Genomic DNA, 27,883 nt, shown 5'->3' on the forward strand with positions numbered 1-27,883 from the left:
ACGGTTTATAAACATTTGGAATTTTATTTAAAAAAAAAAAACATCACAACCATGAACATTGTTTGTTACAGTTAGAGAGGCCCTCTTGGTTCTCCACAATGATACTGAGCATGCTCACAAGGGATTCCCATTGTTTAGTCTTAGTTAAACAACCATCTTTAAAAGAAGGAAAAAAAAACTCGGCACACTACCATTTAACTTGTTTTAATGTTTCTTCACAAATGGTGAAAAATACTAAAGTACAGACAGGAATAATCATAATGTTGTGGCCAACATTATAAATATGGAATTATAAATTTAAAACATTTTCTGGTTTAAAAAATAAATCTGGTAGTCAATGCAGCTCTGCGGGGTCTCTGCGTCTAGTAGGGCCGGTCTCTGCGTTCCTGACGGTGCTCACCTCTGCAGGGCAAAAAGGAAAAAGGGGCAATGTGTTAAAAATGGGGAGAGGAAAGGAAGCCCTTCCACAGCCCTGAGCTGAGCTGCTTGCCTCATTCCCACAGAACAGGTGAGACCTGCCGCCCAATGGGCCCTGTGCTCCACAGCTGTTTCTACCACCACATACTTATCCATTTTTCCAGGTCCTCCACGCCCGCCTCTTCTTCCTCCCATCTGTTCCATCAAAGGTCCAGGGGGTCCCCCAGGGCCACCTCGTCTTCCTCCACCAAAGCCACCACGGTCCATGCCCCGGGTGCCACGGAAGCCACCTCTGTCTCCACCACGGCCACCTCTGAACATTCCACCAGGACCACCTCGATCCATGAGGCCACCTCTTCCTCCCCGCATGCCACCAGGGCCACCTCTGCCACGGTCACCGCCTAAGGTAAGGGAAAGTACAGGAGAGGACAGAGAGAATGGGTGAACGCAGAGGTCCCCTCAGGATCTGCTGGGGTCACAGTTTAGAACTAATGGAACTACAGGTGACCCTTGAACAACAGCAACAGGTTTGAGGTGCATGGGTCCACTTATACATCGATTTTTTCCCACTAATATAAACTACAGTACTAATCTGAGGTTGGTAGAATCTGAGGATGTGGAGGGAGGGCTGAAAGTGGATTTTTTTTTTTTTGCTGTACACAGGCCTCTCACTGCTGTCGCCTCTCCCACTGCGGAGCACAGGCTCCGGACGCGCAGGCTCAGCGGCCAGGGCTCACGGGCCCAGCTACACGGGCCCAGCTACTCCGCGGCATGTGGCATCTTCCCGGACTGGGGCACGAACCGTGTCCCCGGCATCAGCAGGCGGACTCTCAACCACTGTACCACCAGGGGAGCCCCTAAGTGGATTTTTTTTGACTGCACAGAGGCCCAGCGCCCCAACCCCCGCATTGTTCAAGGGTCAACCGTGTAACTTAAAGAGCCCCAGTGTCCAGGGCTGAACTTGCTGAAATCACCAACCTGGTCTGGGCAACACAAGAGGTTAGTGCCAATTGAGGGTACCTACCCGGGGGTGGGAAAGGTGGTGGGAGGAAGCCTTCAGGCTTTGGGGCCTTACACTGGTTGCACTCTGTTCTCCACGCAAAGTTCTGGTTTCCACACCCCCTGCATAAAGTTACATCACAACAGTATCACTTAAGTGAACAAGTAAAGGCACCACCTGAGCAGAAACCACCATAATCACTGAGTCCACAGAAAACGGCTTTTGAGCCTCAGGCAGCAACACACATAGCACCAGAGTTTGATCCAGCAAAGTCAAACCATGTGGGCCTGAGTCCAGTGGACTCTGACCGTCTCCCTAAGGCTCCAAGCCAGTAAAGGACCGAGTACCACCACCGCCCCCAGCAGAGCCATCATGGTCATCATTACGCTCCTGCGGATGAAAAGAATCCAGCAGGCCTCCCCAGAATGGGAATGGGGCAAGATGTAGGGAGACTGCACTAGTAGGCTATCAGTGTGCCCCGAGAAGTACATACGGATTGGGGCACTGCCAGTCTCCAGCTCGGTGCTGGACGTTTCCTCCTCCAGATGGGTTCCCTCGGGAACCGCGGGGCCCTCTTGGTGGGAAGCCTCCTCTGTCTCCTCCACGGCCTCCCATGCGACCCATGGGTCCTCCAGGACCTCCTGGGCCTCCTGGACCTGCAATAAGCATAAACCACCTCTTTGCAGCACCAGATTTGCTACAGGCATACATCTCATGAAGGGAAACAGAAATAGAGATCACAGCTGTCGCTGCCCCATCACCTGGCCCATACTTTCCCACAGGCCCAAGGGCTAGTCACTGCAGTTAGCTCCACAACAACTTGAGGAGGGCAGATGAAGAGAACAGCCCAGGGCTAAACCCCAGGCAGTGTGGTTCCCAATAGTCATCGATCTAGATACCTTTTCAGTATTGCTAACGGGCTTGCCTTCACTCTAGAAACCAAGTTCCTCAAAGACAAGTGTACTAAAAAACTTCCAAAGCAACACAGAAAGAGCCCAGAGACAGCATCCAGTAAATACCTCCTCGGAGCGGCGGTGGCATCCCTCTACCCTCACGGGGGGGCATTCCTCCCCGCATGCTGTTCATTGGAGGCTTCTTCCGAGCAAGAGAAACTTTAAGTTTGCTCCCTTGAAAATCTTTCCCTGAAACAAGGTAACAGAACACCAATTACTCCCAACCTTCCAACTCTTAGTCCCCTTGAGGGACCAGGCAAGGTTAGATGACTCCTTTCACCAACCCCGCCCCCTATATCAAACCAACCATTCCTGCTTCATCAAGTGTGCCCACCCATGATGTTCCCTAAGATTTTTAGGCAAGGCCAGAAAAGCCTTTAAAAGAAACAAACAGAAAAACAAAAAAATAGGAGAGGCAGAACTTTCTGACACTTTTGTGCGAAGTGAAATTCCAGGATCAATGTCAAAGCCACATATATATGTAAACGCAAATGTATACGGCTGAGGTGTCTGTGGGACTTTCTGCACCTCTGACATCCTTAGAGAAGAATTACAACTTTAGCATGAGTCTTTGAACAACAATGACTGAAAGTAAGGGATCTCTTAACCCATGGTCAGCGCCCGGGCCCTCACGTGGCTGAGGGGAGCACGTGACAAGCACTTCCCAGCAGCCATCCAGTGCTCCTCCAGGAGCAGACAGAGGGTCTTCTTGCTCCTCTGGCTCTTGAGGTCCTCCTTCCTGCCATGTCCTATAGCCACACAGAGGGAGAACCTATCTGTCCCCGGTCCCTAGAACCACTTTAAGAGAACAACATTTAACAGCCAGAATTAATACATCAGAGCAAGACCCTTTCTTTACCCACAAGTTGACACAGGCAACACTTGCTACCAGACCTTCTGTGTGCCCCAGAGGAGGCAGAGCTAAGAAGGCTAGGAGTACACCCTTGTTGACCTAGGGTTCCTACCATCAAACCACTCGACAGCAGTTTTGGCAGTTGGCGGGTCTTCATAGGACACAGTAGCATCGCCTTTGGGCTTTCCTGTTTCCTTGTCCAAATAGATATGGATCATGGGTTGTCCAGTCCTCTTGTTTATCTAGGCGTAAAATAGCATAATGAAGCTGTGACCAGAATATAGTTTTCAGGGGAAAATCCATGTGAAATTCTTCTTTTTCTTTTCCATCCAAGTTCTCTACTGTCAAAAAGCAGTCAATTTTCCAGACACACATTCAGAAGGATGTTATAGTTTATCTGAGTGGTGGAATTATGGGTGACTTATTTCCTAAATAGCTACCACAAATCTGTACTTAGAAGACTTTCCCTTAGATGTGTTTTATCATAAAACCAAAATAGGTTTTATCATAAAACCGAAGTTCCAAATTGTGTAAATGAACTTTTCAGGTCCCATTCCTCCCCAGCCACCTTTTCCTTCCTGTGTCCCTGCACCTGCCCCAACACCCTGTAGGTCACACTAACAGGCACCCAGTGAGCAGCCACCTCTTAGGACTCAGGCAGGCTTTGATGCCATCATATAAGACACATCTCACATAAAGTAAAACTTACTATCATTAAGTACAACATACAGGGCTGTGAGTGCTCTAAAAGGATCTTGGTTATCTGAAGTTCAACACAGCCAGTTTTTCGAGACAGAGCAGATGACTAGTTTTTCAGCTCAACACCAGATGCAAGTGGCTTGACTTCAAGAGCCACACTGCACAAGAATATGGCTTTATGTGTTTCTTGCATATGATCAAACTCTTATCTGCATTTATAGATAAATTACGATATATATGTTATATATATTTTATATATATATATATATATGCTGATACGTATGTTTTTATAAAGGACATACACATAAACACTGAAAGGAAATGTGGCGAAATAGTGGTATGAATGATGGGGTATGTCAGTTTAAAATCTGTAATTTTACAAAACTTTGATATAGTAAACACTGCTTTCTTAACTACGCATAAACCCCACATACCCAAATAAACATATTCACAAGTAGAGAGAAATCTCCTTATATGATTTAAGATTTACCAAAATCGCTGGATAGAAAATGCCATTCAAAATATACCATTAACTAAAAAATAAATCTAAATCTAAAAAGATCTGCAAAACTTTTAAGGAGATTGGCTTTACCAAAGACCTAATAAATGGAGAAATACAATGTTAATGGGTCAAATTCTTATAGATTCAGTGACTTCCCCGCAGTGGTTAAGAATCCGCCTGCCAATGCAGGGGACACGGGTTCGGGATCCCTGCTCTGGGAAGATCCCACATGCCATGGAGCAACTAACCCTGTGTGCCACAACTACTGAGCCCTCACATGCAGCAACGAAGACCCGATGCAGCCAAAATAAATAAAATTCTTACAGGTTCAGTAAACATCCAATAGGTTTTTGTGGGTTTTTTGCCGCTCCGCACAGCATATGGGAGCTCAGTTCCCTGACTAGGGATCAAACGAGTGCCCCCGGCAGTGGAAGTGTGGAGTCCTAACCACTGGACGGCCAGGGAATTCCTCCAATTGGGGTTTTTTAAGGAACTTCATAAACTGGTTCTAAAATGTATATATATATAAAATGTATAGAGCAAGGAGTAAACATTTCTGAAGAAAAAGAATAAAACAGAAGAATTTGCCTTACTAGGTATCAATATCGAGCATAGAGTAATTAGCAGTGCTACTAGCATAGGATCATGCAAATTAACCAAGTATACAAAACAGCCAAGAAACAGCTTCAGGTAGAGGTGTACTTTCTATGTGAAAGCATTATACACCACCAGGGAGAAGATGGCTCTTTCAAAAGATGTTGCGGAATAAAAGCTCTTGCAAATGGAAAAAAATAAAGACACAAACCAGTAAGGTAATGACCTCTAAGTTCAACCACAGTAAAATTAAGAACTTCTACTCATCAAAAAAAAAAAAAATGAATAAGTGGGCCACAGGGAATTCCCTGGCGGTCCAGTGCTTAGGACTCTGCTCTTTCACTGCTGAGGGCACAGGTTCAATCCCTGGTCGGGGAACTAGTATCCCGCAAGCTGTGTGGCACGGCCAAAAAAAAGAAAAAAGTGAGCCACAAACTGGGAGACCTGTATTTGCAACAAAGGACAAACAACCCAAGTTAAAAAAAAGGCAATTCCCAGTGAGGCTGTGGCAGGTGTGCAGTCAGAGTGCCAGTGGGAGTCTAAGCTGGTCAGCCAGACAGTTATTTTGAGGTTAAACACTGTACACATCTTAAGAACCAGCAGTTCTACACCTGGACATAATGGGGTCTCATTATCCGTGGATTCAAATTTGCAAATCTGCCTACTCATCAGTATTTTGCCTACCAAAATCAACACTTGGGGCACTTTTTGTGGTTACTTGCAGACGTGCACAGAGCGTGAAACACATGTTGCCAGATGCACATGTTCCCAGCTGAGAAGGAACAAGATGATGCTCTCTCCCTCTCATTCTAACTCTCTCTAGAAGACCAGAGGACAGAGACTGGGAGGATGGGGCAGTGTTCTGTAAGAAGTTCTGGCTCTGGGACTAGATGGATGAATATGAATACCAACTTGGGCAAGTCACATTTCTGAATCTTTTTTTCTTTGTAAAATGAAGTGAGTAGATCTATCAGGATGAATTTTTTTAGAATTTATGATTATAATATATGTGAGATGTGTGTATTTGTACATACTTCCCCCAGGGACAGTGGCTCAGCATAATGATTTTAACTACCATGAATAACAAGAATCAAGTATATACACAATAGAGAAACTAGCACACCAGGAGACAGGTACAAGGACATTCACTGGAGCATGGCTTATAAACTAAAAAGTTAGAAACAGCCTGTTAAGAGAATTTATGAATAACTTGTAATGTATTTATGAATGAAATACAGATGCCCAGACTTGTGGAATTTTGACCTAGGGACCCCCCACCTTCTCAAAATCCCAGTTTCTCTTAGTTTTCCTCATCTAATTAATAACCCCACCACCATTACACCAGCTCAGACCAAACCATTCTAGCCACACTAGCTTCTTTGAGTTTACCAGGCAAGCTCCTGCCTCACTATTCCCTCCACTATTCTGAAATTATTTCCCTGCTCCTAGTGGCTCTGTTCCTCATTTTATCCCTGTTCTATCTTGCTGTATTTATTTTCCTCCCTAACAATCACGATCACTGAACATAGTACAACTATATTCCTTTTTACAATATGTTCCCCACTATACGTAAACTCCAAGGGTTCTTATCTGTTTGTTCCCAGTATACTGCCTTACAATAGTGTTTAATAAATACTCTTCAAAAATTATGTAAAACAAAATATTACTGAGGACACATCTATAAAGTAAAGAAAGGGAATGATAAATTTCAGGATGGGAGTTGAGAGAAGGGGTAAAACTGGGAAGACATATACCAGGTACTTCAAAGGTACTCATATAAAGCCGTACTTCCTATGCTGGGGATATGGATACGTAAGTGTTATTTTTAAAACTATGTCATATTCTATATTTCACAATAAGTAATGTTCGTGTTAAGTATTCTTACAATTAACATGATAATTATAAAAATGACCCTGAGTTATCAAGTATGCTTAAATCATGTTTAGCATTTCTTTTCTATAAAAAATTTTTGTTTTTTGCTTTTTGTATTTTAAGGAGCAAATCACAATATGGACAGTCCAGAAGGAAGTGGTTGCAAGATCTGCCAGATCACATGGTCACGCTTTTACTTACCTTGACAACTCCACACTGCTTAAAGAAGTCTGCCAGATCATCTAGAGTCACACTGTCACTTAATCCTTGCACATAAATTGCACTGTTGTCACAGTCTTCATCTGGATCTACAGGTGGGCCTTCCAGAGAAAAGTAGACAAAGGGAGTTATTGTCATGTATCCATTAGGGCTTATTAACCAATGGTCACTACTGCCCACTGGTGCTAAGAGAACTACCAACCTTAAGAATGACATGGAACTCTTGGTTTATTTTTGATAAAGGAAGCCCCAAACTGCTCTTGACAGCAAGAGTAATCCCATTGATTTACCAGGCTGTTGAACCCCAACACGCACTTGCTTCTGTGCTATTCATTTATAAAGCACAATATAAAAATCAGGAATTTGGAGTTACCTAAATCAAGATCTGGTCCTTCGTCCATGGGTCCTGCCAACCAGGAAAGATCATATAAAATACTGTTAGTGCACGTCTTGCAAGCTACAAACCTTACAAACACACATAGCTATCTACTACACCACCATTTGATGGGGCTTCATTAAATTCAAAATGACCCGCACTGCTAAAATGGAGCAGTGCCCCTTTAACATCTGTGAAAGGTTTGCTAGGGTTTGCTTTTTCTTTGGTTTGCTTTTAAACCATTAACCAAATACACTCTCAATGCTTATGTGCCAAATTAGTGTTAAATTTAAGTCAAATTTTTTCCTCCAAATAAACCAAACTTTAAAACTGTATTCTCCCCCATATTACAGAAGCAGTTGCTCAATACTTCAAGTTACCCTTTGTTTTGTAACCATAGGTTAACCTTATTACCCCTAAGACAATGCCGGCAGTACCCATTAGTCTCTTTTGTATAGATCATTTTTAAACCGCTTATGAAACTAATATAAAATTATAGTTTTCTAAATACTGACTGTATTTTTTTTTAAACACTATCCATGGTAATACTCAAAAACTTACCACCAGGCTTATTGAAGCCACCTCGCTCTCCAGCGCTGCTGGGGGGATAAACGAAGAAATGAAGGCCTTTCCCTTTAAAAGCCAGTACCGCTCTGAGCCTTGTGGGGGCTCGTGGGGAAGAAGGGCACTGGCTAAACACATCTCCAAACAATGCATCTCTCTCATCTTGTCACTATGCCTTTCTTCAGGGCAGCTCGCTCAAATTTCCTTTATATACAACCTTGCTCGTCTGATTGTACACACCACTGTGGTTGGTTCCTTTCATTTCGGGGGGCTGGTATTAATAGTGCAATACTTGGCAAATTGGGGGAAAAATACATCCCAAACACCCACCCCGTCGTCAGCTGAAAAACAGGGAGAGCTTGGTGTGGAGAGAAGTAGCAAGCTGGGGTAACTGAATCTTTTCATGTTCATAAAGGTGCACCCTCAACCTCTCCCAGGGGAGAGCCAAGTGAGGCCCTGGGCTTCCTAACAAGTCACAGTATAATAAAGCAGGAGACACCAAAGTAAAGGCCTACAACACACACCAGAGGACGCATCCAGCCGATCTTCAGCATAAAGCCATACATTTCAGGGCACTAATGGGTTTAACAATAGCTGTGAAAGGAGAATTTACAACAAATACCAAGGCTCCACAGAATGGGGGTGCAACTTTATAGACATATCAGTTGAAAACAATGACAATGGCAGTATAAAATCACCGCCTTACGTATTTTAAAGGGAGAAGAAATATGAATTGGGCCTGTTTCTTTTTTAAAAAATTAAATAAAGGCAGCTCCTCAGTGGGAGGCCCTGAGCTTTTTCTAACCAGTATTGCACCTTTAATACCTGAATATACAATTTCAAGCTGTTGCATGCAGCTTTGTTTCCTTTTTAAAAGTACACACCATAAAATGTTCTCTCTCTTTAAACACAAAAGTTTACACTTTAATGTTACACAATTCTAGAGTATTATACCTCCTCTGGTTCATTACCAAACAACAAGTATGCAGTTACCAAAGTTACAGAAGGATTCCATTTATACAATGAATACATTTTGTTAAAAATATTCTATGTATATTTGTCCTCTCCATATGGACACCGTGTCTAGTCCCACTTTTCATTATGCTGCCGGCTGAGTACTGAGTACGGGTACTTTTTAAGTATTGAAGTGTATACAAGGCTCTCACTTTGTAACCTGTAGCATATAAATGCGACAAAGCATGTTAAAAAGTTTCCACGTTTAACAGCCAATGAAAATATCAAAATACTGAGGCAATGAAAAGGGCATGTTAACAACATTGAGTGCCTTACCTGCAGAAGACACTGAAAACCATCACCACACCACAATAAAAAAGAGGGGAGAGGGGAAAGCCCTTGTCCTGTCCCCAAAGGATCCAACCGACTGCTTCACAGTCTGTTGAAAAACCTATGAGGAAAGCCATGATGTTTTCTATGGCTTCAGGAGAGACTTCTCACCCAGAAAGAGGGAACCCCTCTACTAGCAAAGTCTAGCAAAATTAGTAGAATTATTACTTCTGGAGAATTAAAATGAATAAACTTGAAATTGGTTTTGCAATCAAAAAATACTAGGATTCTAGGTGATTGGAAACGTGATGATAGTGATTTCAAGTGTCTACATCTATTTAAAACATCCATAAAGAAGGTGAAACCTTTATAATGGAATGACATTCTTCAAATCAGAATATTAATTTTACTTTATACCAAATTATTCGTAAGTTTTTGCTCTTGTAAAATGACTTTCTTCCAATAAAGATTTCACTGAAGACGTTTTAAGTTATGCAGAATATGCAAAACAGTATTTTAAACCAGTATTGTTCAATAGTAAACAGATTGCTAATGTAAAAAATAAAGACCAACTTTTTAATCTTGAAGTACATTTCTAAAGAAATTCTGTTCAGTTTTTCCTTGAACCTACAGTGGCACCAAATCCAATTTATACCTACATTAACATTCTGCATAACTTTTTTACTATTTATATAGGGACAGAACACACACAGAACTAAGCCTTCTGGATTATGTTAACCAACATTATACCTCACCTTCATCAAAGTATAGACACCAGAAAGGGGAGAGGGTATGGGAGAAGGGAGGGGAAGGGTAGGCACAGGTAGCAGGGTTATGTTACTGATCTAAACAAAGTTTTCTAAACCAGATTGTGCCACCAATTAAAATGGTCAAACCGATTTAGACTTCTCAAAATCTCCAATGGGAAGAGTGATCCCATAATTATATACATTACTCTTCAAAAAGCTATTGGACTTCTTGTGTACCAGGTGCACCTCAGGCCATAGTTCAAGGGTTATGGAACCAAGATCTTCACCGTTATGTTCAACAGTTCCGAGTACAAACAGAAGTTGGGGACAAACATTGTGGAAGACAGCTGCATTCCTTTTTTGCAGTATATATACCAGGTATTTCAAGACAACCATTCAGAAGCAATTAGTTAAATACCTAGGGTTGTTTTAAGAGTTGTGTGTGTTCCATCCCAAGTCTATTACCCACAGAGGCTTTGGACCTCTGGAAACCATGAAGGGAACTGAAAGCTCTAATTTCAAAACCATTCTTTGTTCTCCCCATCCCAACCAAGTAGATTGGCACTGAAAAAAGCAAACTGCCTCTAGATATGCCACAGAGATGACATTTCCATGTTTTGGAAGATGGCTTGGGCTCATCAGATTATCCATGGAAATGCAGAAATAAATTTCTTATGTCTTTCAGTCCCTTCTTTCCATTGAAAATCCTATGGATGAAACAAAATTAGGTAAAAGGAGAAAAGGTTTGCTCTTACCCCATTCCACCGCGTCCTCCTCCCCGCCCACCTCTGCTCATGCCTCCACGATCAAATCCCCCTCTTCCCCTGCCCCGGTTATCAGGGCCACTCATGCTCCGGTTCTCTCCTGGTCCGGAAAATCCTCCAGACTCCTGCCCATAAACACCCATGCTACTGGGGTGGTCCTGTCGGAATGAACCTGAGGAAAGAGTCACATCTGTAAGCCGTGGACCAGCATTTACACCACTGCCTGTTGTACTTTCTCCTGGAATCATAGAATTCTCAATTGCAAGGCACAAACCAAGGTACCATCTTCTTTACACCTGATTAAGCACCCCTGATCTTTTTAAAGTTCAACAAGAACAACTGGCTCATTAAGGCTGAAGTAACCTCATATAGTTCATCTAGAATAAACCACTCCCAAACAAAAAAAGGACTCTGGTCAACAGTTTACAGGGTTCTGTATCCTAAGATGTCTTTAAAAAGTTGCTTCTTTAAACCACACTCAAGAAACAAAAATGGAGCCAGGTTTCTTGGGGGTTGCTAAGGGGTAGTCTCCATCAAGTAGCACTACTCATCTCATTGTCATAATGAGACATACTCAGGATGGAATTTAGTTAAAAGACAACAACAATCCAGGTAAGAGATTAAACTGTGAAGACGGTTTCTTGAGTTTTTGGTTGCTTTTCCACATAAAACTGTAAGCATTCTGTGAAACTTTTTTTGGTTTATGAATGTAAATAAAAACAAAACATAGCATTTTGTTAACTATCAAAATTGCAGTAGTCTTCAATAGCTACCTGCTCACTCTCTCTTAATAAGCTGGGGTGGGCAGGCCATAAGAAATGCTGGCTTCACTCACTGCATATAACCTCCCCAAAGAGAGCAGGGCTGGCAGTCTACAACATTTTCTCTGGTCAGTTACAAACTCTCTTTTCTTGTAAGGCATACTAATAACAATTAAATTGGAGAAAAGCCAGGATATTAGCCAGGATATGATACCTTCAAGATGCATCCTGGAGTTCAAAAGTACACAATAGTAAAGAGCATTTCCCCATTTCAGAAACTCCAAACATAACCATTCTTATTTGGTTTTCTCTCTTAGCAACTCACTCTGCTGCCCGTAGCTGCTGCTCTGTTGGCTATATTGACTTGGAGCCTGGCTGTAGGATCCAGTTTGGGGGGGGTAACTAGTGGGCGGCTGCTGCCCATAGCTGCTTTGTTGACCATAGCTACTCTGTTGTCCATAGCTGCTCGGCTGCCCATAGGTGTTCTGCTGGGAGTAACTGCTCTGATCATAACTAGTCGGCTGTGTAGAAGAATAGCTGAAAGTAAAAAAAAAAAAAAAACAACAAAGAGCTTGTTAGGAAGGAGAGACTTGTTATTTTTTCTAGTCCCCTAAACATGAGACATAAATAGTACATGACATAGAAATCCTTAAAAATGCAGTTACTTTCTACATATTAACATACAATGAATTTAAAATAAGCAAATATTTTTGTATTCAGAATGAAACTCTGAATGGAAGGGAGGGGATATTATTAAAAACAACCCATTTATAAAATGTATAACCCTAGAGCCTCTCCTTTACCCCCAGCCTCATGAAAACAATAGTTATTCTCAACCAAATTCAAGGCAAATTGGGGAGTTTAGGTGCTTCCTGTATTAAGGGGAGAATATGCAGATGTGCTGCCAGGGAAGGTTGCCCCAGCAAAAAAGGCACTGAGAAAAATGAGGCAGTTAAGTGCGGTATTCAGTCCTAAGGCTGCCTCCAATAATTCCCTTGAGTGATGACAATTTTTCTGAAGCTAAAAGGCCACTTGGTGTGTGTTTGGCCACTTTTCTCTTGAGGATAAGTCTAAGTTTCAAACTGCTTTGGTATGTATACAGTTTCAAACTTTCAGACATGCCTGATCATCTACGAAATCCAGGCATTAATAAAGAAAAGATGGACAAGGAAACGTCACTATCAAGGCATTGTATGAAAGATGACTATTACATTGATATTCATCTTCACACATGTCAACTACAGGGCAGGGAAACTAAACAAAGATACATTCTTACACAGAAATAAAGCTCGAAAGAACTGGTATTAAACTCTGGATGAACCATAATGCAAAACCAAAAAGACAACACATTTTACAATTTTAATTCTAAGAACAACAATTTTAAGTATCACCACCTCCCTCACCACAGCTGTAAGGATTCAAAGGCCTCTCTTCACACCAAGTGCACCTATTCCACTAGCCAGATTAAGTGCTCTCAGCATGACAGCTGTGGGTGGGCCCTGTGGAAGAACTGCTAGAGCCCTGCCCACTGCTGCTCCAAGCTGAACAGAGACACTTACCAGTCAGCTGTATTGGCTCATAAACCTGCTCATGTCTGCTGTACTTTAATGTATAAACCAATGAAATGAGTACAAAAAGGGGAACTGTTAATTCTACCAAAACTAAGTTAACACTTTAGGACACAATTCAGACAATTCATTTGAAAACTTGCATCAAATTAAATGTGAGAACTTGCAGTTCTTCCTCTACTTTAAAGAAACCAAAACTGGACATTGTAGCTTCTGGTGTGGTTAATGTAAGACAAAATACAGAACCAGTAAACTCTTAGTCAAAAGGAAGGGCCTTGGCCTAACCATTAAAAGGCTGGTGCATGGACTTCCCTGGTAGCCCAGTGGTTAGGAGTCCGCCTGCCAATGCAGGGGGCACAGGTTTGATCCCTGGTCTGGGAAGATCCCACATGCCGTGGAGCAACTAAGTCCGTGCTCCACAACTACTGAGCCTGCACTCTAGAGCCCACGAGCCACAACTACTGAAGCCTGCATGCCTTGAGCCTGTGCTCCGCAGCAATAGAAGCCACCTCAATGAGAAGTCTGCGCACCGCAGCTAAGAGTTGCCCTCATTTGCTGCAACCAGAGAAAGCCCGCACAAAGCGACGACCCAATGCGGCCAAAAATAAATAACTAAATAAATTTATTTAAAAAAAAAGCCTGCTGCATAAATGGACCTTCAAATATAAAATGATTAAGGTGAACTTTCTTTTTTTCGAAAAAATAATGCCCTGCACTTTACCCAGCTCAAATGCATCGGAGAATGTGGCTTCTGTGGTTCTGTTTACCTGCTTTCATTGTTTCTCAACTGAATAAACTAAAAGAAAAAAATTCAAAGAAAAAACCTAGAGTGATAAAAACGTATTTAGAGAGAAGAGTTTTTGACTGTCAGGCACTGCTATCAGAACTTAGGACTGAGGTTTTAATGTACAATATGTGGTCAGGGTTATCACTGAGAGAGTCAGATAACATAGCCCACCTGAGGAAACAGAAGCAAGCTGGTCAGCCTGAAAAAAATCTGTTTTGTTATTCTACTAGCTCACTGGACGCAAGAACAAGAATGAGAAGACTGACCTGGTAGGAGGATAGGATGGTGGTGCTGTGACTGGCTGCATGGGGTAGCTCCCAGGTACCTGGGGATAACTGTAGTTACTCTGTCCATATCCTAGGCTGGGCTGGTTGTAACCCCCTGTGCTAGATTGAGGTTGACTAGTCTCAGCGGGTTTGTTACCATCCTGCGGTCTAAAAGGAGAAATAAAAAAGTGAGACTTCTTTTTTCTCAACCACAAAATTCTTGGGTAAGAACTCTACAATCTATGAGCAATAAGCAATGTTAGTATTGAGCTTGGAAATATATACAATTGCAAAGCGAACTACATCAAAACCCAATGTCGGTCCAACTGTTTCTGCTGGAAGACAACACTAAAGATGGGGGAGACTTAATCTCATCCACAGAAGAGACATCAACATGCTCCATTCATTCCATATCAGCAGCTACAAAAGGCAGTTACGGGCTTCCCTGGTGGCGCAGTGGTTGAGAGTCCGCCTGCCGATGCAGGGTGCACGGGTTCGTGCCCCGGTCCAGGAAGATCCCACATGCCGCGGAGCGGCTGGGCCCATGAGCCATGGCCACTGAGCCTGCGTGTCCGGAGCCTGTGCTCCACAATGGGAGAGGCCACAACAGTGAGAGGCCCGCGTAGCGCAAAAAAAAAAAAAAAAAAAAGGGCAGTTACAATACTTTGTGCTGCCCATTTAAGAGATGTGGGAGGGGACGTGGTTTGTTCGGCAAGAAAATGCCTTTTCTCAAAAAGGACCATTAAAGACAAACAAGAAACTTTAACAATAATGCAAATTCTGGGTCAGAGTAACATTTACAAAAGTCCATGGCATTTATAAGTCTGGACAATCTGTGGGTTTATGTCTCTTTTTATGTTTCTCATCTATTAAGAACAGACCTGAAAAAAACATTTCCTAACTTGAACTGCCATAAATTAATCTAACCCTGCCTCAGTCTCCATAATGGAAATACCAGAGTAGGGCAGGGACACACATAGGGATGGAGACAGACAAACACACGCACTCCTCTCACGCTCAGGTGAACTGGAAAATATCCTTGTTAAATGACGAAAACCAATCTTAATCCCAAGGAAAAAAAAAAGGTTTCTATTATCCCTTTACGTTAACAGTTTATAACAGGGTTGTAGCAAAGTGAGCACATGCTATTTTAAGCAAAGCCCAAGAATCAGCAGGCAGACCAGGGAGGATGTGGAAGCACTGGTTTCTCCAAAGAGCTGAAACGGGTCACAAGCCCCCTCTTTCTAGGGGAAAAGGGAGTAGCTATCACTGATCACAAGACAGCTGTTATAAAGTGTTAACGATCGAAAAATTAAAAGGAATCAAAAAGGATGATTTATTCAAAGACCAATTAGTATATACCCCTGCCCCCCAGCTATGGCTTGGATATATGGTTGCAATGGAGCATCAAATGGGACTTCAAACATCTGAGAACACTCTAGGTCAACTGAATTGGGACCCTACAGGAATCAGCTTAACACTAACCACTGCACAGGCTGTCTAGAAGAGGTAAATTACCAAGTAGCTCTGATTACTCACTGTGCATTTTAGAAGTAATCTCATGAGTGTTTGCCAGAGCTAATTTCTTACCTCTACAGCAGACAAAAAGTCTAGGTTACAAGTTGATCTCTTGTTTACTCCCTAAAAAGTCTTCTTTCAAACCAGAATTCAATGTTCCTTCAAGACTGTATGCAGAAGCCACCTAAGTGCATTGCCTAAAGCAAAGATCTGAAATCTTCTGTTAAGTAATAATTAATACTGTTTACTTGCTAATCAGTCACGGAGTATGAACTCTGCTCAAATATTCACCCTATAGCAGGACATCCAGTTAAGAATTTATACTTGCCTGGGATAGTTAGATTACCAACCCAATACATAATACAGAGAAAATCATGTCACCGACGTTTGACTTCTGGATATGGATATACCCTTTACTGACAACTGGATCGTGTGACTATTTCTTGAACCACATGATTCTACCCCCATCCCAACTGTGAACTAGTGTTCTTCCCAAAGAGAAAGGTGTTACCCATTTACAGGGTCAATAAAACCAAAGGTAAAAGCATCAAAGTACAATTCTATCAGTTGTTCTGTTGTGAGGAAACCACACTCAATTTTCTTCTGGGTTTAGCAAAGTAAATAACCAGCTTCCTCCTACCGAAAAGTCCACTCTTCTGAAACTAGACAACCCACTCAGTGACATTCCTCATTTTGGCCCCTGGATGGCACCATTTCTCTACTAAATGAAGAGTACTGTTTGTAGTGTGACTGTAGCGGGTGAAGAACAATTAATTAACACCTAAGCATGTGAGTAAGCATTACAAAGGAACCAAGTCATACATTCTCTAAGTGAGGCTTGCTCTCTTTTCTGAAAGCCTGAGGATGCTGTGTTAGGAGTAGGTGAGGGGGCCTTACCTTGCAGGCGCGGTGGCTGCTGGCTGCTGCCCATAGGCTGGATAAGCAGGCTGAGTGCCGTATGCAGACTGAGCTGCATAGGAGGCCTGGGTGGTAGTGACTGTAGCAGTGGTGGTATCATAAGCACCAGTGCCGTACCCCTGGACAGGCTGACTGTATGCCTGGGGGGCAGTTGGAGTAGAATATCCTGGAATAAAGGAGAGCTACGTTAGATTTCTGGCTCCTCAGAGACCTGCCTAGACACTCATTAACAGGACAATCTGTAAACCACCTACTTTCAACCATCATGATATTTAGCTCCTTTAAATATTTCCCCTTCAGTAAAAATAGCAACAAACCAATATTTAAAGCCTAAGTTCTCTGAAAATACTCAGTTTTCAGCAAAGCACTGTCTCTTTTGCTCTAAACCACACCTAAAAGAAAGGAGAGAGAGTAGGCCACAGAAAGTGCTGGTATAGAAAAAAGGGCTCCCTTTGCCCCCACCTCGAAAGCATTCAATAGGGGACAAGTCTGCTTTCACTAATTCTATAATCCAACAGGAATAAAATGTCACAGAAAGGGAGGTAAAAGGCAAATGACACAACATCTTTAAGTAGCTATAGAATAATGATCCAGGTACAAGTTTTAGCATTAAAACCTATCATCTGGAACTATCTGCTTTCAACCCCAAGCATCATGGGCAGTTCATGTTTAAGGAAACTGGAAATTGTAGAGAACATGTGTTTAATTTTCAGTGAGATGTTAACAATTGATTAAACACTCTAAGAACTGCTAATTTTGTTTCGGGTAACAAACAACTAAGAAAATGCTTGTTACCGGCACTAAGATTTGAAATGGCACATTAGTAATAAAGACATACTACAAATTATATTTGCTTATGTACATGACCAACAAAGGCTTTCCCTATTTAACTTTTCTGATAAATTATTTTAAATTAAAGTTAACATTCCCAAAATAAACAATGAAAAGGTAAATGTTTTTCACATAATAAAACCATTTGAGATTCTAAGCCGGTCATCAAATTACCCACCCCATTTCTTATTTACCCACCGCAAGCAAATGAGTCTTTTTCCTGCTCAGCAATACTGGAGATGGACTCTGCAGCCCCCTTGCTATTTCCCTAACCAAATGTTACAGACCTGCCGTCACAGGTGTGCAGAGACCAAGCTAGGCTCTTTCCCTAGTTCCTGCCTCTGCCAAACCAGGCAGGATCCATGCCTTTTTCTTTTTTTTGCCATACTGCTCGGCTTGCAAGATCTTAGTTCCCTGACCAGGGACTGAACCCAGACCCTGGAGTCCTAACCACTGGACTGCCAGGGAATTCCTGGGATCCATGCCCTTTCATCTGGAACTTGGGCTTGGAATGTGACAACTCCCACCCCTGGACCTGCAGCTCCTAACTTGCGTCCCTTTTCTACAAGAAGTATTATAACCTTTCCTGGTGCTTGGCTTCCCTCCCTCCTACTCCTCCCTCACGGTCAACGAGCACAAGTAAGCCATGCAATAAAAAGCTGGGTCTAGCTGTCAGCATTTATGTCCATCAAAGAAAAACCCAAATCTCACTAAAGTAAAAATGTTTTAGTACTTAAACTTCAGTTAGAATAAAGTGTCCTCACTATACACACAAAAATAAATACAAATACCAACTTAGCCAAATACCAACAAATAGCCAAAAACAAATACCAACTTCTCTTTGTAAAATCTAAAGTGTCATCTTTTGTAGCACAGAGTATACTACTTTCTTCTCCATCCCAAACATTTTAGGGAAATTCTGAAATTAATTATACACATATTTCCTTCTCAAACAGGGAGCCCCAAGCACTGGAAGTTTTTCAAGTTGGCATATTATTCATCTGAACTGTTTATTTAACTTAAAAGTTCTTTGCAGAATCCTAATGTCAACCACATAAAGCACTCATTTATTTAACTGGAATCTAATTCCACCTACCCTATTACTCCTACACAGATTTTTTTTCCCCTACATGACAGGCCATCTATAAGATTTACAAGAAGAGGACTTCCCTGGTGGCGCAGTGGTTAAGAATCCGCCTGCCAATGCAGCGGACACGGGTTCGAGCCCTGGTCCAGGAAGATCCTACATGCTGCAGAGCAACGAAGCCGTGCACCACAACTATTGAGCCTGTGCTCTAGAGCCCGCGAGCCACAACTACTGAAGCCCGTGCTCCGCAACAAAAGAAGCCACCGCAATGAGAAGCCCACGCACCGGAACGAAGAGTAGCCCCCGCCTGCGGCAACTAGAGAAAGCCCGCAGGCAGCAACAAAGACCCAATGCAGCCAAAAATAAATAAATACAGTTAAAAAAAAAAGATTTATAAGAAGAACAATTAAAAAACAACAAAAAAAAGTGACAAGGGCAGTAACTCGTGTCATAGAAGTATCCAGCAACAGAGCCTTGCAGTGCTAAAGATTACACAGACACTGGTTAATTAATCATCTTTTTCAAAAATTAATAATCTTTTAATTGTAGTACCCGCACAAGCAGCCAATCAAAATGAGCAAAAATTAACAGAGCAAAATGATTTAATGACAATAAAAAAGACCAATAGCAAAAAGACAACATATCTACTATGTGTTGATAAATTTAAGGAAAAGGGTAGTAAGAAACATCACACAAACCAACCAGAATTTTTGCTCAACTTCAACGGTAAAAACTAAAGTCTAAGATTTCTATTCCAATTAAGAGTTGAGATTTATATAGCTCCCTCTCATGAAGCTTAATTTTAAAATATTCTATAAGTGTCTTTTTATATATTTCTTTCAATAATTATCCAATGACTCTTTTAAAAATAAATTTATTTATTAGTTTTGGCCGTGTTGGGTCTTCGTTGCTGTGTGCGGGCTTTCTCTAGTTGCAGCGAGCAGGGGCTGCTCTTTGTTGTGGTGTGCGGACTTCTCATTGTGGTGGCTTCTCTTGTTGTGGAGCATGGGCTCTAGAGCGCGCGGGCTTTAGATGCAGCGCGTGGGCTCAGTAGTTGTGGCTCATGGGCTCTAGAGCGCAGGCTCAGTAGTTGCAGCGCATGGGCTTCATTGCTCCACGGCATGAGGGATCTTCCCGGACCAGGGCTCGAACCCATGTCCTCTGCATTGGCAGGCAGATTCTTAACCACTGCGCCACCAGGGAAGCCCTATCCAATGACTTTTATGTGTAAAGACAGTAAGAGGTAAGGAAAAAAGCATTAAGTGTTCCTGAACCTACTTACTACTGTCAGGGTCCTGCTTGGTTTGGTTCAGCCTCAATCTGCTCACTAGGTTTAATTTTAGTTCCTACACTCCAAGAGCTGATGGAAGAATTTGGGGAGATATGAAGGGTCTTCCATAAACTACAAAGTGAAAACATGGCTCCACAGAATCTAGAAGACTACTGTATTTCCTATAAATGACTTTATCATGTTCTTATAAAATGATCCAAAGGCTCCAAAGGCTAGATCTAAGCTGTATTACTTCAGATGATACTTATTTTTAAAATTAGTTAAGGTCAAAAAGATACAAAACATCTAGCTATAATAAATTAGTCATGGGGATGTAATGTGCAGCATGATGACTACAGTTAGCAATACTGTATTGTATATTTGAAAGTTGCTAAGACAGATGATCCTAAAAGTTCTCATCAAAAGGATGTGTGGTAATTCATGTTAACTAGACTTACTGTGGTGATTTCACAACATACACAAATATTGAATCATGTTGTACACCTGAAACTAATGTTATATGTCAATTACATCTCATTAAAAACATAATAGCTTGAAAATGTAAAGTTCATCTCACAATTTCAAAATTCTGTGCTAAAAATACAAACTGCAGAGTCTCAGTTCCAGCTCTTCCTACAGTTGCCAACACCCACAGAAAGTTTAAACATTTCCCATCCTATTCAATGATATGCATTAATGAGATAGATTAGGAAATACTTCCCATCAAATCCAGGACATTGTCACGAAGTGAGATAAATTACAGGTGGGTTTCTCCCTACTAATGACTCTGATAGACCATATATAACTTGGGATTAAAGATAGTTTGAAAAATCAAAGTTTTTACATCTTAAAGGTAGGGATCCTGAAATGTCACACAGCACCAAACATAAAAAAGTTATTGTAAAATTTTCACAGGCTCCATTTCAACCCCAGTATTAGGATACCATTTATTCTAATTCTTAAAATAAATTTTTTTTTTGCTCCCTGGAATGCTGTTACATATATATTTAAGACATACTATGGATTAAAATAATTCATTAACATTTAAACAGAAAATAAAATGTGTCTGGACCGGAAGCCAACCAACAGACAAACATAATACATGCAAGGTGGCAATCTGTTCCTCTGAATAAATCTAATCATGCAATCTATCCTTCAGGGAATAGGGGGAAATCAGCTGGGGAGTAGTCACCTGAAATACCTTTGAGAAGGTGAACAACTATTATTAAGGCTTGACACAAAATAATGTAAAATAAAAAAGCGGAACCTTTCCCAAAATCACATAAAGAAAAGGGACATGAATCTGCGAATGGCACCTGAAGCAGTTTTCCATTAGCACCTTATTGTGTGTGATGTTAGAAAGTTTGAGGGTTAAACAAATGAAAACACCTAAAGGGTTAACATTACAGGGTTAGACAAGATGGAAAGCAATTCCCATGCAAGAATGAGCAGGATAGTCAAACCTGTACTGGTCCCTTCTACTGTGGAAAGCACAAAACAAAAAGTAGAGGGCACACTATCAGATGAAGCAAACAGATGTGAAAATCAGTTTGATTTTTAAGCAGCTCAGTTTAAGAAGGCTCATTCTTTCCCAGTATTAGCATTAGCACAATCTCTTATATATTCTCTATTTTGTCGTGAGATTACTCAATACACTGTATAAAATAGCTAGCATGAAAAGTTCTTTTTTCCCTTGGAATTTATCCCACCCACATTCTATTAGAGATCCCTCAAGGAGAATATAATGAAAAGGAAAAAAACAAAACAAAAACCCCCAGCTCCTCCTAAGAATAAAGGATTCCCAAACGCCAAGGTATCAACCAGAATATACACCCAAGAGCACAAGTAACAAGCTTCTTAGCAAACACCCTAGCTAATGTAACCCCAAAGTCTCTCTAGAGTCTTACCAGTGGGAGGCTGTCCATAAGAAGTTGCATAGGCGGTCTGCCCATAGGTTGCAGTGGTCTGAGCCTGGGTATAGCTGACATCAGTGGGCTGTCCATAGGTTCCGTAACTTTGTTGCCCATATGCCTGCTCAAAGAAAATGGATTTAAGAACTTCATATATGAATCTTGCATTTTAGCAATAAAATGGACTGACTTCTAAGTTCCTAAATTGGAAAACCAAAGTCAAAAATATGCTTTCTAATAAAAAGGTTAAAAAAAAACCAGACAAGTGATCGCAGTATCATGAATGCTTGTTTCTCCTTATCTAATCCACTCATATTTTCATAAACTACAAAAAAGTTCCTGAGATAATCAGGCAAAACCACAGTTTAACGATACAGGAGATTAACAAGATGCCCTCAAATGATTAACAATGAGGGAACAGGTGTATAATTGCCAGCACTTAGTGTAGCAGTTTTAGCAAACGGAAACAAATGCTAGGAAGATAAAATGAACAACGAAAATGAAAATGGGACTAAAATCTGTCAGACAATCTTGAAAACTATATTTTCAGCTTGAGACAAAATTTTTAAAATTATCATACCACTTCAAAGAAAATGAACAAGAACGCTGCATGTCTTCTTAAGACAGCAAGACTGCTGTCTTCTGAACTGAACATCAGTAATACTTAAAACCTGGCAAGGAATGAACTGTTTTTTCAGGTATTAGCAAGATCACATTCTAGATGTGAATGACCAGTTATGTAAGATCAGCCAGAGACATCACATTCTGCCTGTCCTATAAGGTTTCCATGGCAGAGCTACTGTATCCATTTTATGCCACAGACCATTTCAGAACTTGAGATGATATTGAGAACACTAGGTGGCTAATTTCTAGTATCTGTTAGCCTAGACTTTAGAATAGACTCACGTACTAGAAAGAGCTCAAAAGCCCTATAGTTAGGCACCCATAAGAGTTAACCCATCACTTAATGTGTGACCAGTGGCGAATGGTGTAATATCTATGCACTGCAATTTTTCATCTGCAAAATGTCATAATATCACCTTCCTCTGCAGAACTGCTGTATGATTAAGTTAAATAAATTTAAACACAAAATATGTAGAAGGAACAAGCATGGAGCAAAACACCTAACTTGAGAAACCATACTAGGGAGGAAAGGAGAGCTAGCAACTCCCAGTTTGAGGATGGTTTCATTACAATGGCACTCCCACTGTGAAAGTTTAAACGCCTGTGTATTTTATGATTACAAGCACATTATACTCTTCTACTACCTAATTTCTGAAAAAGATTTGTGCTAGCTATTGTTTCAATGGCTGATGGAAATATTTAACTTGGAGATGCAGCCACAAATAATTATCTTAAAGATTACCTGGGTGGTCTGTGCATATCCTTGAGTGGGCTGGGCGGTGTAAGCACTGTAGCTGTAAGAGAAATTAAATGCAAGAACTGAATATAGAAATCCAGATTCCATTACTAAATCCTCTACAATTAAAGGAGGCTCTGTACTCTTAAAAAACAACGAATCACACCCAAGGTACTGCTGTAAAAGTTCGACTTACCCCTGCTGGGCTGCAGCTTGGCTGTAGGTACTGTAATCTAGAGAAAACAAGGAGAGAAAATAGTGTGAAGCCAACGTTTACAAGGAGAAAGGAAAAAAGGGGGGAAGGAATTCAGGTGGCAGGAAGATGAATTTTAAAAACTGTATTGAGGGACTTCCCTGGTGGCACAGTGGTTAAGAATCCGCCTGCCAATGCAGGGGACACGGGTTCGAGCCCTGGTCTGGGAAGATCCCACATGCCGTGGAGCAACTAAGCCCGTGCGCCACAATTACTGAGGCCCGTGTGCCTAGAGCCTGTGCTCCACAACAAGAGAAGCCCCCGCTCACCATAACTAGAGAAAGCCCACACACAGCAATGAAGACCCAACACAGCCAAAAATAAATAAATAAAATAAATATATTAAAAAAAAAACACGGTATTGAGAGGACCTACAGGACAACACAGGTCCAAATGAGTACCTCTTATCTTTCAACACCAAACTAAAAAAATCTGAGCCAGTTAAACAGAAAATTTTAACAAAGTGCCAGCTAATGAGGTCAAGATCATCTGATTTGGCAAAGATACTTTGCATGTTCCCATGACTACAAACTTCCCTTAACCGTAGGCTGTCATTTCAAATATATGATCATCATCCTAAAACTAACAGGAGAACAAGATAAACTCAAGAGGATCGGAAGTTTTACCTTCATATAAAAAGGAGGCATGCAACAATATAACAATGTTTAACACCAGAATGGTTATACCAGTAGCTACATCTCCTCAAAAACTAGTTAAAAAAAAAAATCACTCCCTCACTTTAGCAAGTTAGACCAACCATAATTCCCTAGGAGGACTGTGAAATGAAATGGCAGAAAACAAGAGGACAATCATCTCAATCCAGTGTTTTAAAGGGTTTGCTGTCTATATGAGGGCTACATCTGTAGAATAATTAAAAAACTAGACACATTGTAAGTACAAGTGAAGCAGTCAAGGCAGAATCATGATAACTGGCAGAGGAGAAAGCATTTAATCTTTGGGGGAATAACTTGGTTTTAGGTAACATCATCTTTTTAAACTCAAGTGATTTCAACTTAAAAAAAACAAAACAACTTATCTTCCCCTCTCCTCTCTAAGTAAAGCTTCCTACAACTTTCCTTTTCATAAGAAATTTACAACACGCACAAAAAAGGACTAAAAATGAAAACAAAAAAACCCCTCTGGTCCACTGAGGCGTCTGCAAGTAGTGAAAACAGAGAACAAAATGGTTAAGAGGTTTTCATGGCACTACTGAATCAAACATATATTTTTAAAGAAGTTAAAGTAATTATTTTTAAAAAATCCTGCCCAATTCTTTTTTTTTTCTGTCCAATTCTTTGCTCTCCACAAGAACTATGTATCTTATTCTATAAGGCAACACTGTCATTAAGGCAGACCAAAGGGTCCTTTCTTCTCCAATCAGAAAATAGTCCCTCACCTGAAAGCAACAGTTGACAGCTCTTTGTGGAGAGGTTTCTAACCCCACTCCATTCAAAGCCTGCTTCACAGTTCACCTGGCTTGCCCCCAGAGCATTTTGCTGAATCCATCTCTTTAACTTAGCTCATTTTTCCTCTCTCTACACTTCACTTGACCACTTTCCTTCCTCTGTACACCCTTAACTCAGAACCCTGAATCATCAACATTATCAAATCAACGGCCAAAGGCTATGTATAATGAACAAATTGATTTGTTCAAGACAATCTTAGCTCTGTATGTGACATATAAAAAACTAAATGCAAATCACTTCTTCCATGTTGTAGTTACAGAATAAACATACCAATGAAGCATCAAAAATCAAATACTTCAAACTACCTTCTGCAGAGGCTTCTGTATGAGAAATGATTCTAAATAGCTGACATGTAAGCTCAGTGTCTGCAAGAGGACTGCTACACAAGAACAGTTATGTAAAACATCAAAGTGGCGAAGCTGACATGAACAAGGAATGATCTCAGATCCATGGGAAACCAGCTGATTTAGCCCCATATTGGTGGGCTACAGGAAGTGGCAAATGTGCTTCATGAGAACTTACGTTATCTACCTACAGCATACAAACATTATATGGCCTCAAAAATCTACAGTTACACATTTGTCAGATTTTTTAGCAGTTATTTTGTTTTGTTTTTTTAACTACCAAATCTGCAGCTGAAGACTACACTAAAAATACAGGACAGGTTGAGGAGAGAAGGGGCTGTGACTGGGGTGGGGGTGGGGGACCTCCAGAGTGCTGACAATGTTCTATTTCTTGCTCTGAATGGTGGTCACTTGGGAGTTCGCGTTGTAATTCTTCGATAAAGTGGACATATACTCTAGGTACTTTTCTATGTATGCTACACATGAGGAGGAAAAACAACTAACATTACCGAAGGTGGTGGCTTTTAGATACTTTAAGGCAGTCACGATCAAGAAACTGCAGAGATTTAGAGCTTCAGACTAACATCATGAGTTCAAGTCACTATGGGACAACTTTGTGGGAGCCAAAATACTTTGCTGTAAGGTCAGAAGCTAAAGGCTGAAAAAGCTCTTAAAAGGTCTAGCCTAACCCCTTCATTTGGACTGAAAGGAAACCAAAGTCCAGATAAGTTAGTGACCCCCCCCCAGCAAAGGGCCCCCAGCCAGGCCTACTACTGTGTATCTTCATAATCCATAATTGTGATTCTAATATAGTATGTGGTGGTTACCAGTAAAAAGAGCTTGAGCAAAGTAGAACGAAAAAGGGGCAAGTCCAGCCACACACAAATTTGAACACTCATATTTACTCCCCAAACGTTAACAGGGAAGGGAGAGTAGCACTCCTCCTTACAAAATCCTAACACTGCAGGGAAGAAGAAGGTGGAAAGGGCTTTGAGGAAACCATTTCCCACCAAGATGTGTGTAAGACTGTGGTTATTTCAGAGTTCTTTCTTCTAGGGGCACTCTGTACCCTGGCACTAACAGCCAGCATCTACCTGCTTGTTTACTGACTACATAGTTGCGGAGAGTTCTTAAACTGTCATTCCGTTGCTGGATTCTGGACCCTTTTCAAATTAAAACTCTGAAGGACCCAGAGCTTTTCCCATCTTCCATCTTCTCCAACTGCTTCTTAAGGCCTGGAGTCAGGCTGCCTAAGAACACCCCCGGAGGCAAAAATGCCCCACTCAACCAATAACCACAAGTTAGTGCAGGAACAGGCTGCAAACCGCAGGTCACGTTTAGGCTACTCTCTTACACACTCCGGGCGTCAAGGACCACCCCAGACATCATATTCCAGCTCCCACCCCGGGCTTTCAAAGTCCAGTCCGCGCCTCCTTCCGCTCTCTTCTATCAGTCCACGAAATAAACAAGCCTCTCGGCTTAACCTAAGCGAATAAACGTGCGAAACGATTACTTAAGTATAATTCAAACGCCGACTGGGGCCTTTTGTTTCCCCTAAGTCAAAGAGGCCAGAAATTTCTTTCGGTGGGGATTTCTGGCCACACGATCCGGGTTGGCCTTATACAAAAAATCTCCCTCGGCGTTTGCTGAAAAATGGCTCTGGGAATTGCCTTTTGGGGCGGTAAGGAGAATTAATAACGGTAAAAACCGAATCCCGAAAAGGCAGCCGATTGGGGGGCTGTAAAGGAGCGGGGGGGCACTCCGTCTAAACCCCAGTTCGGGCAGAAGTTCGGCTTGGGGGTTGGATCCCGCCTTAGACGCAGCTCTGCGGCCCCGGATGCCCCAGCCGACCCGGCTTTAAGAATGACGGGGCTCCCGCTCATAGGTCGGCGCCCCTCGGCTCACAAATCCGCGAAACCTTTTTTGTTTATTTGCTTTTTTCCCTCATCTTCTCGGTGAGGCAGAGGAAGCGCTCGGGCTTGGGCTGCCGCCCTGGAAATGGGGTTGGGGTGGGGAGAGTCAGAGGGTCAGCGGGCCTGCGGCTTCTCGAGCCGCCGCCGGCCCCCCCCCACCTCCGGTTTCGGGGTGCCGGGCCCGAAGCCTAGCCGAACCCTCCCCCCACCCCCACGCGGGGGCCCAGAGGCCACAGGCCCCGCCCACGTGGCGGGCTGCCCAGGGCGCGGGGCCCGACGGCCATCACACAATGGAGACCAAAGCAGGCCCCGCGCGTACCCGCCGCCTCGAGCCCCCCGCGCGCGGGGGGCGCCGGAAGGTTCCAGAACCGGCCTGCCCAGTTGGGGGAGGGGAGGGAACGGAGGGAGACGCCGGCCGTCGAGCTTCTCGAGCCGCGACGGGTACCTCACGCCCTTCTTGGCAGGTCCACTCAGTCATCCCGGCCACCCCGAGAAACAAGCGGCCCCCAATTTGGGCATCCCGGCCGTCGCCGGAGCGACCGCAGTTCCACCACACTCACCCGTGGACGCCATTTTCTCTCTCCTTGCTTCTCGTTCTCTCAACGTCCGTCTCCCTCTCGCTTTCCCTCTAGGCGCCGCACTGCGCAGGCGCGAAACCCGCAACCTCGGGCGCTACCATCGGGCCAGGCCACGGGGGTGGGAGAGGGAGGGACGAACCACAGCTTTCGCGCCCGCAAACCGAGTCCTAATCCTCTCTAAAGAGCACCGGATGTGACGTGTGAGCC

General features: G+C 42.4%; 1 protein-coding gene across 2 annotated transcripts; it reads right to left on the reverse strand.

Moving 5' to 3' along the window:
* EWSR1 (EWS RNA binding protein 1) lies at positions 1-27,830 on the reverse strand. 2 transcript variants are annotated; one of them, XM_079943568.1, is made up of 17 exons: positions 27,659-27,830; positions 23,319-23,355; positions 23,129-23,180; positions 21,760-21,883; positions 16,644-16,830; positions 14,229-14,396; positions 11,933-12,144; positions 10,838-11,018; positions 8,047-8,081; positions 7,483-7,515; positions 7,092-7,210; positions 3,336-3,465; positions 2,437-2,559; positions 1,911-2,073; positions 1,442-1,539; positions 566-818; positions 1-402 (listed from the first exon to the last, which is right to left on the reverse strand). In XM_079943568.1, exons 1-17 carry the CDS (start codon positions 27,669-27,671, stop codon positions 363-365), a joined length of 1,968 nt encoding a protein of 655 aa, XP_079799694.1. In that variant the 5' UTR covers positions 27,672-27,830; the 3' UTR covers positions 1-362. The 2 variants fall into 2 exon arrangements, with proteins under 2 accessions (XP_079799694.1, XP_079799695.1); XM_079943569.1 differs by lacking the exons at positions 8,047-8,081; positions 11,933-12,144; positions 14,229-14,396; ... (3 more) ...; positions 23,319-23,355; positions 27,659-27,830 and having other exon boundaries at positions 10,838-10,907.
* Between the last annotated feature and the right edge of the window lie 53 nt (positions 27,831-27,883).

The sequence above is a fragment of the Stenella coeruleoalba genome (assembly GCF_951394435.1).
Source record: "Stenella coeruleoalba genome assembly, chromosome: 14".
Lineage (NCBI taxonomy): Eukaryota > Metazoa > Chordata > Mammalia > Artiodactyla > Delphinidae > Stenella > Stenella coeruleoalba.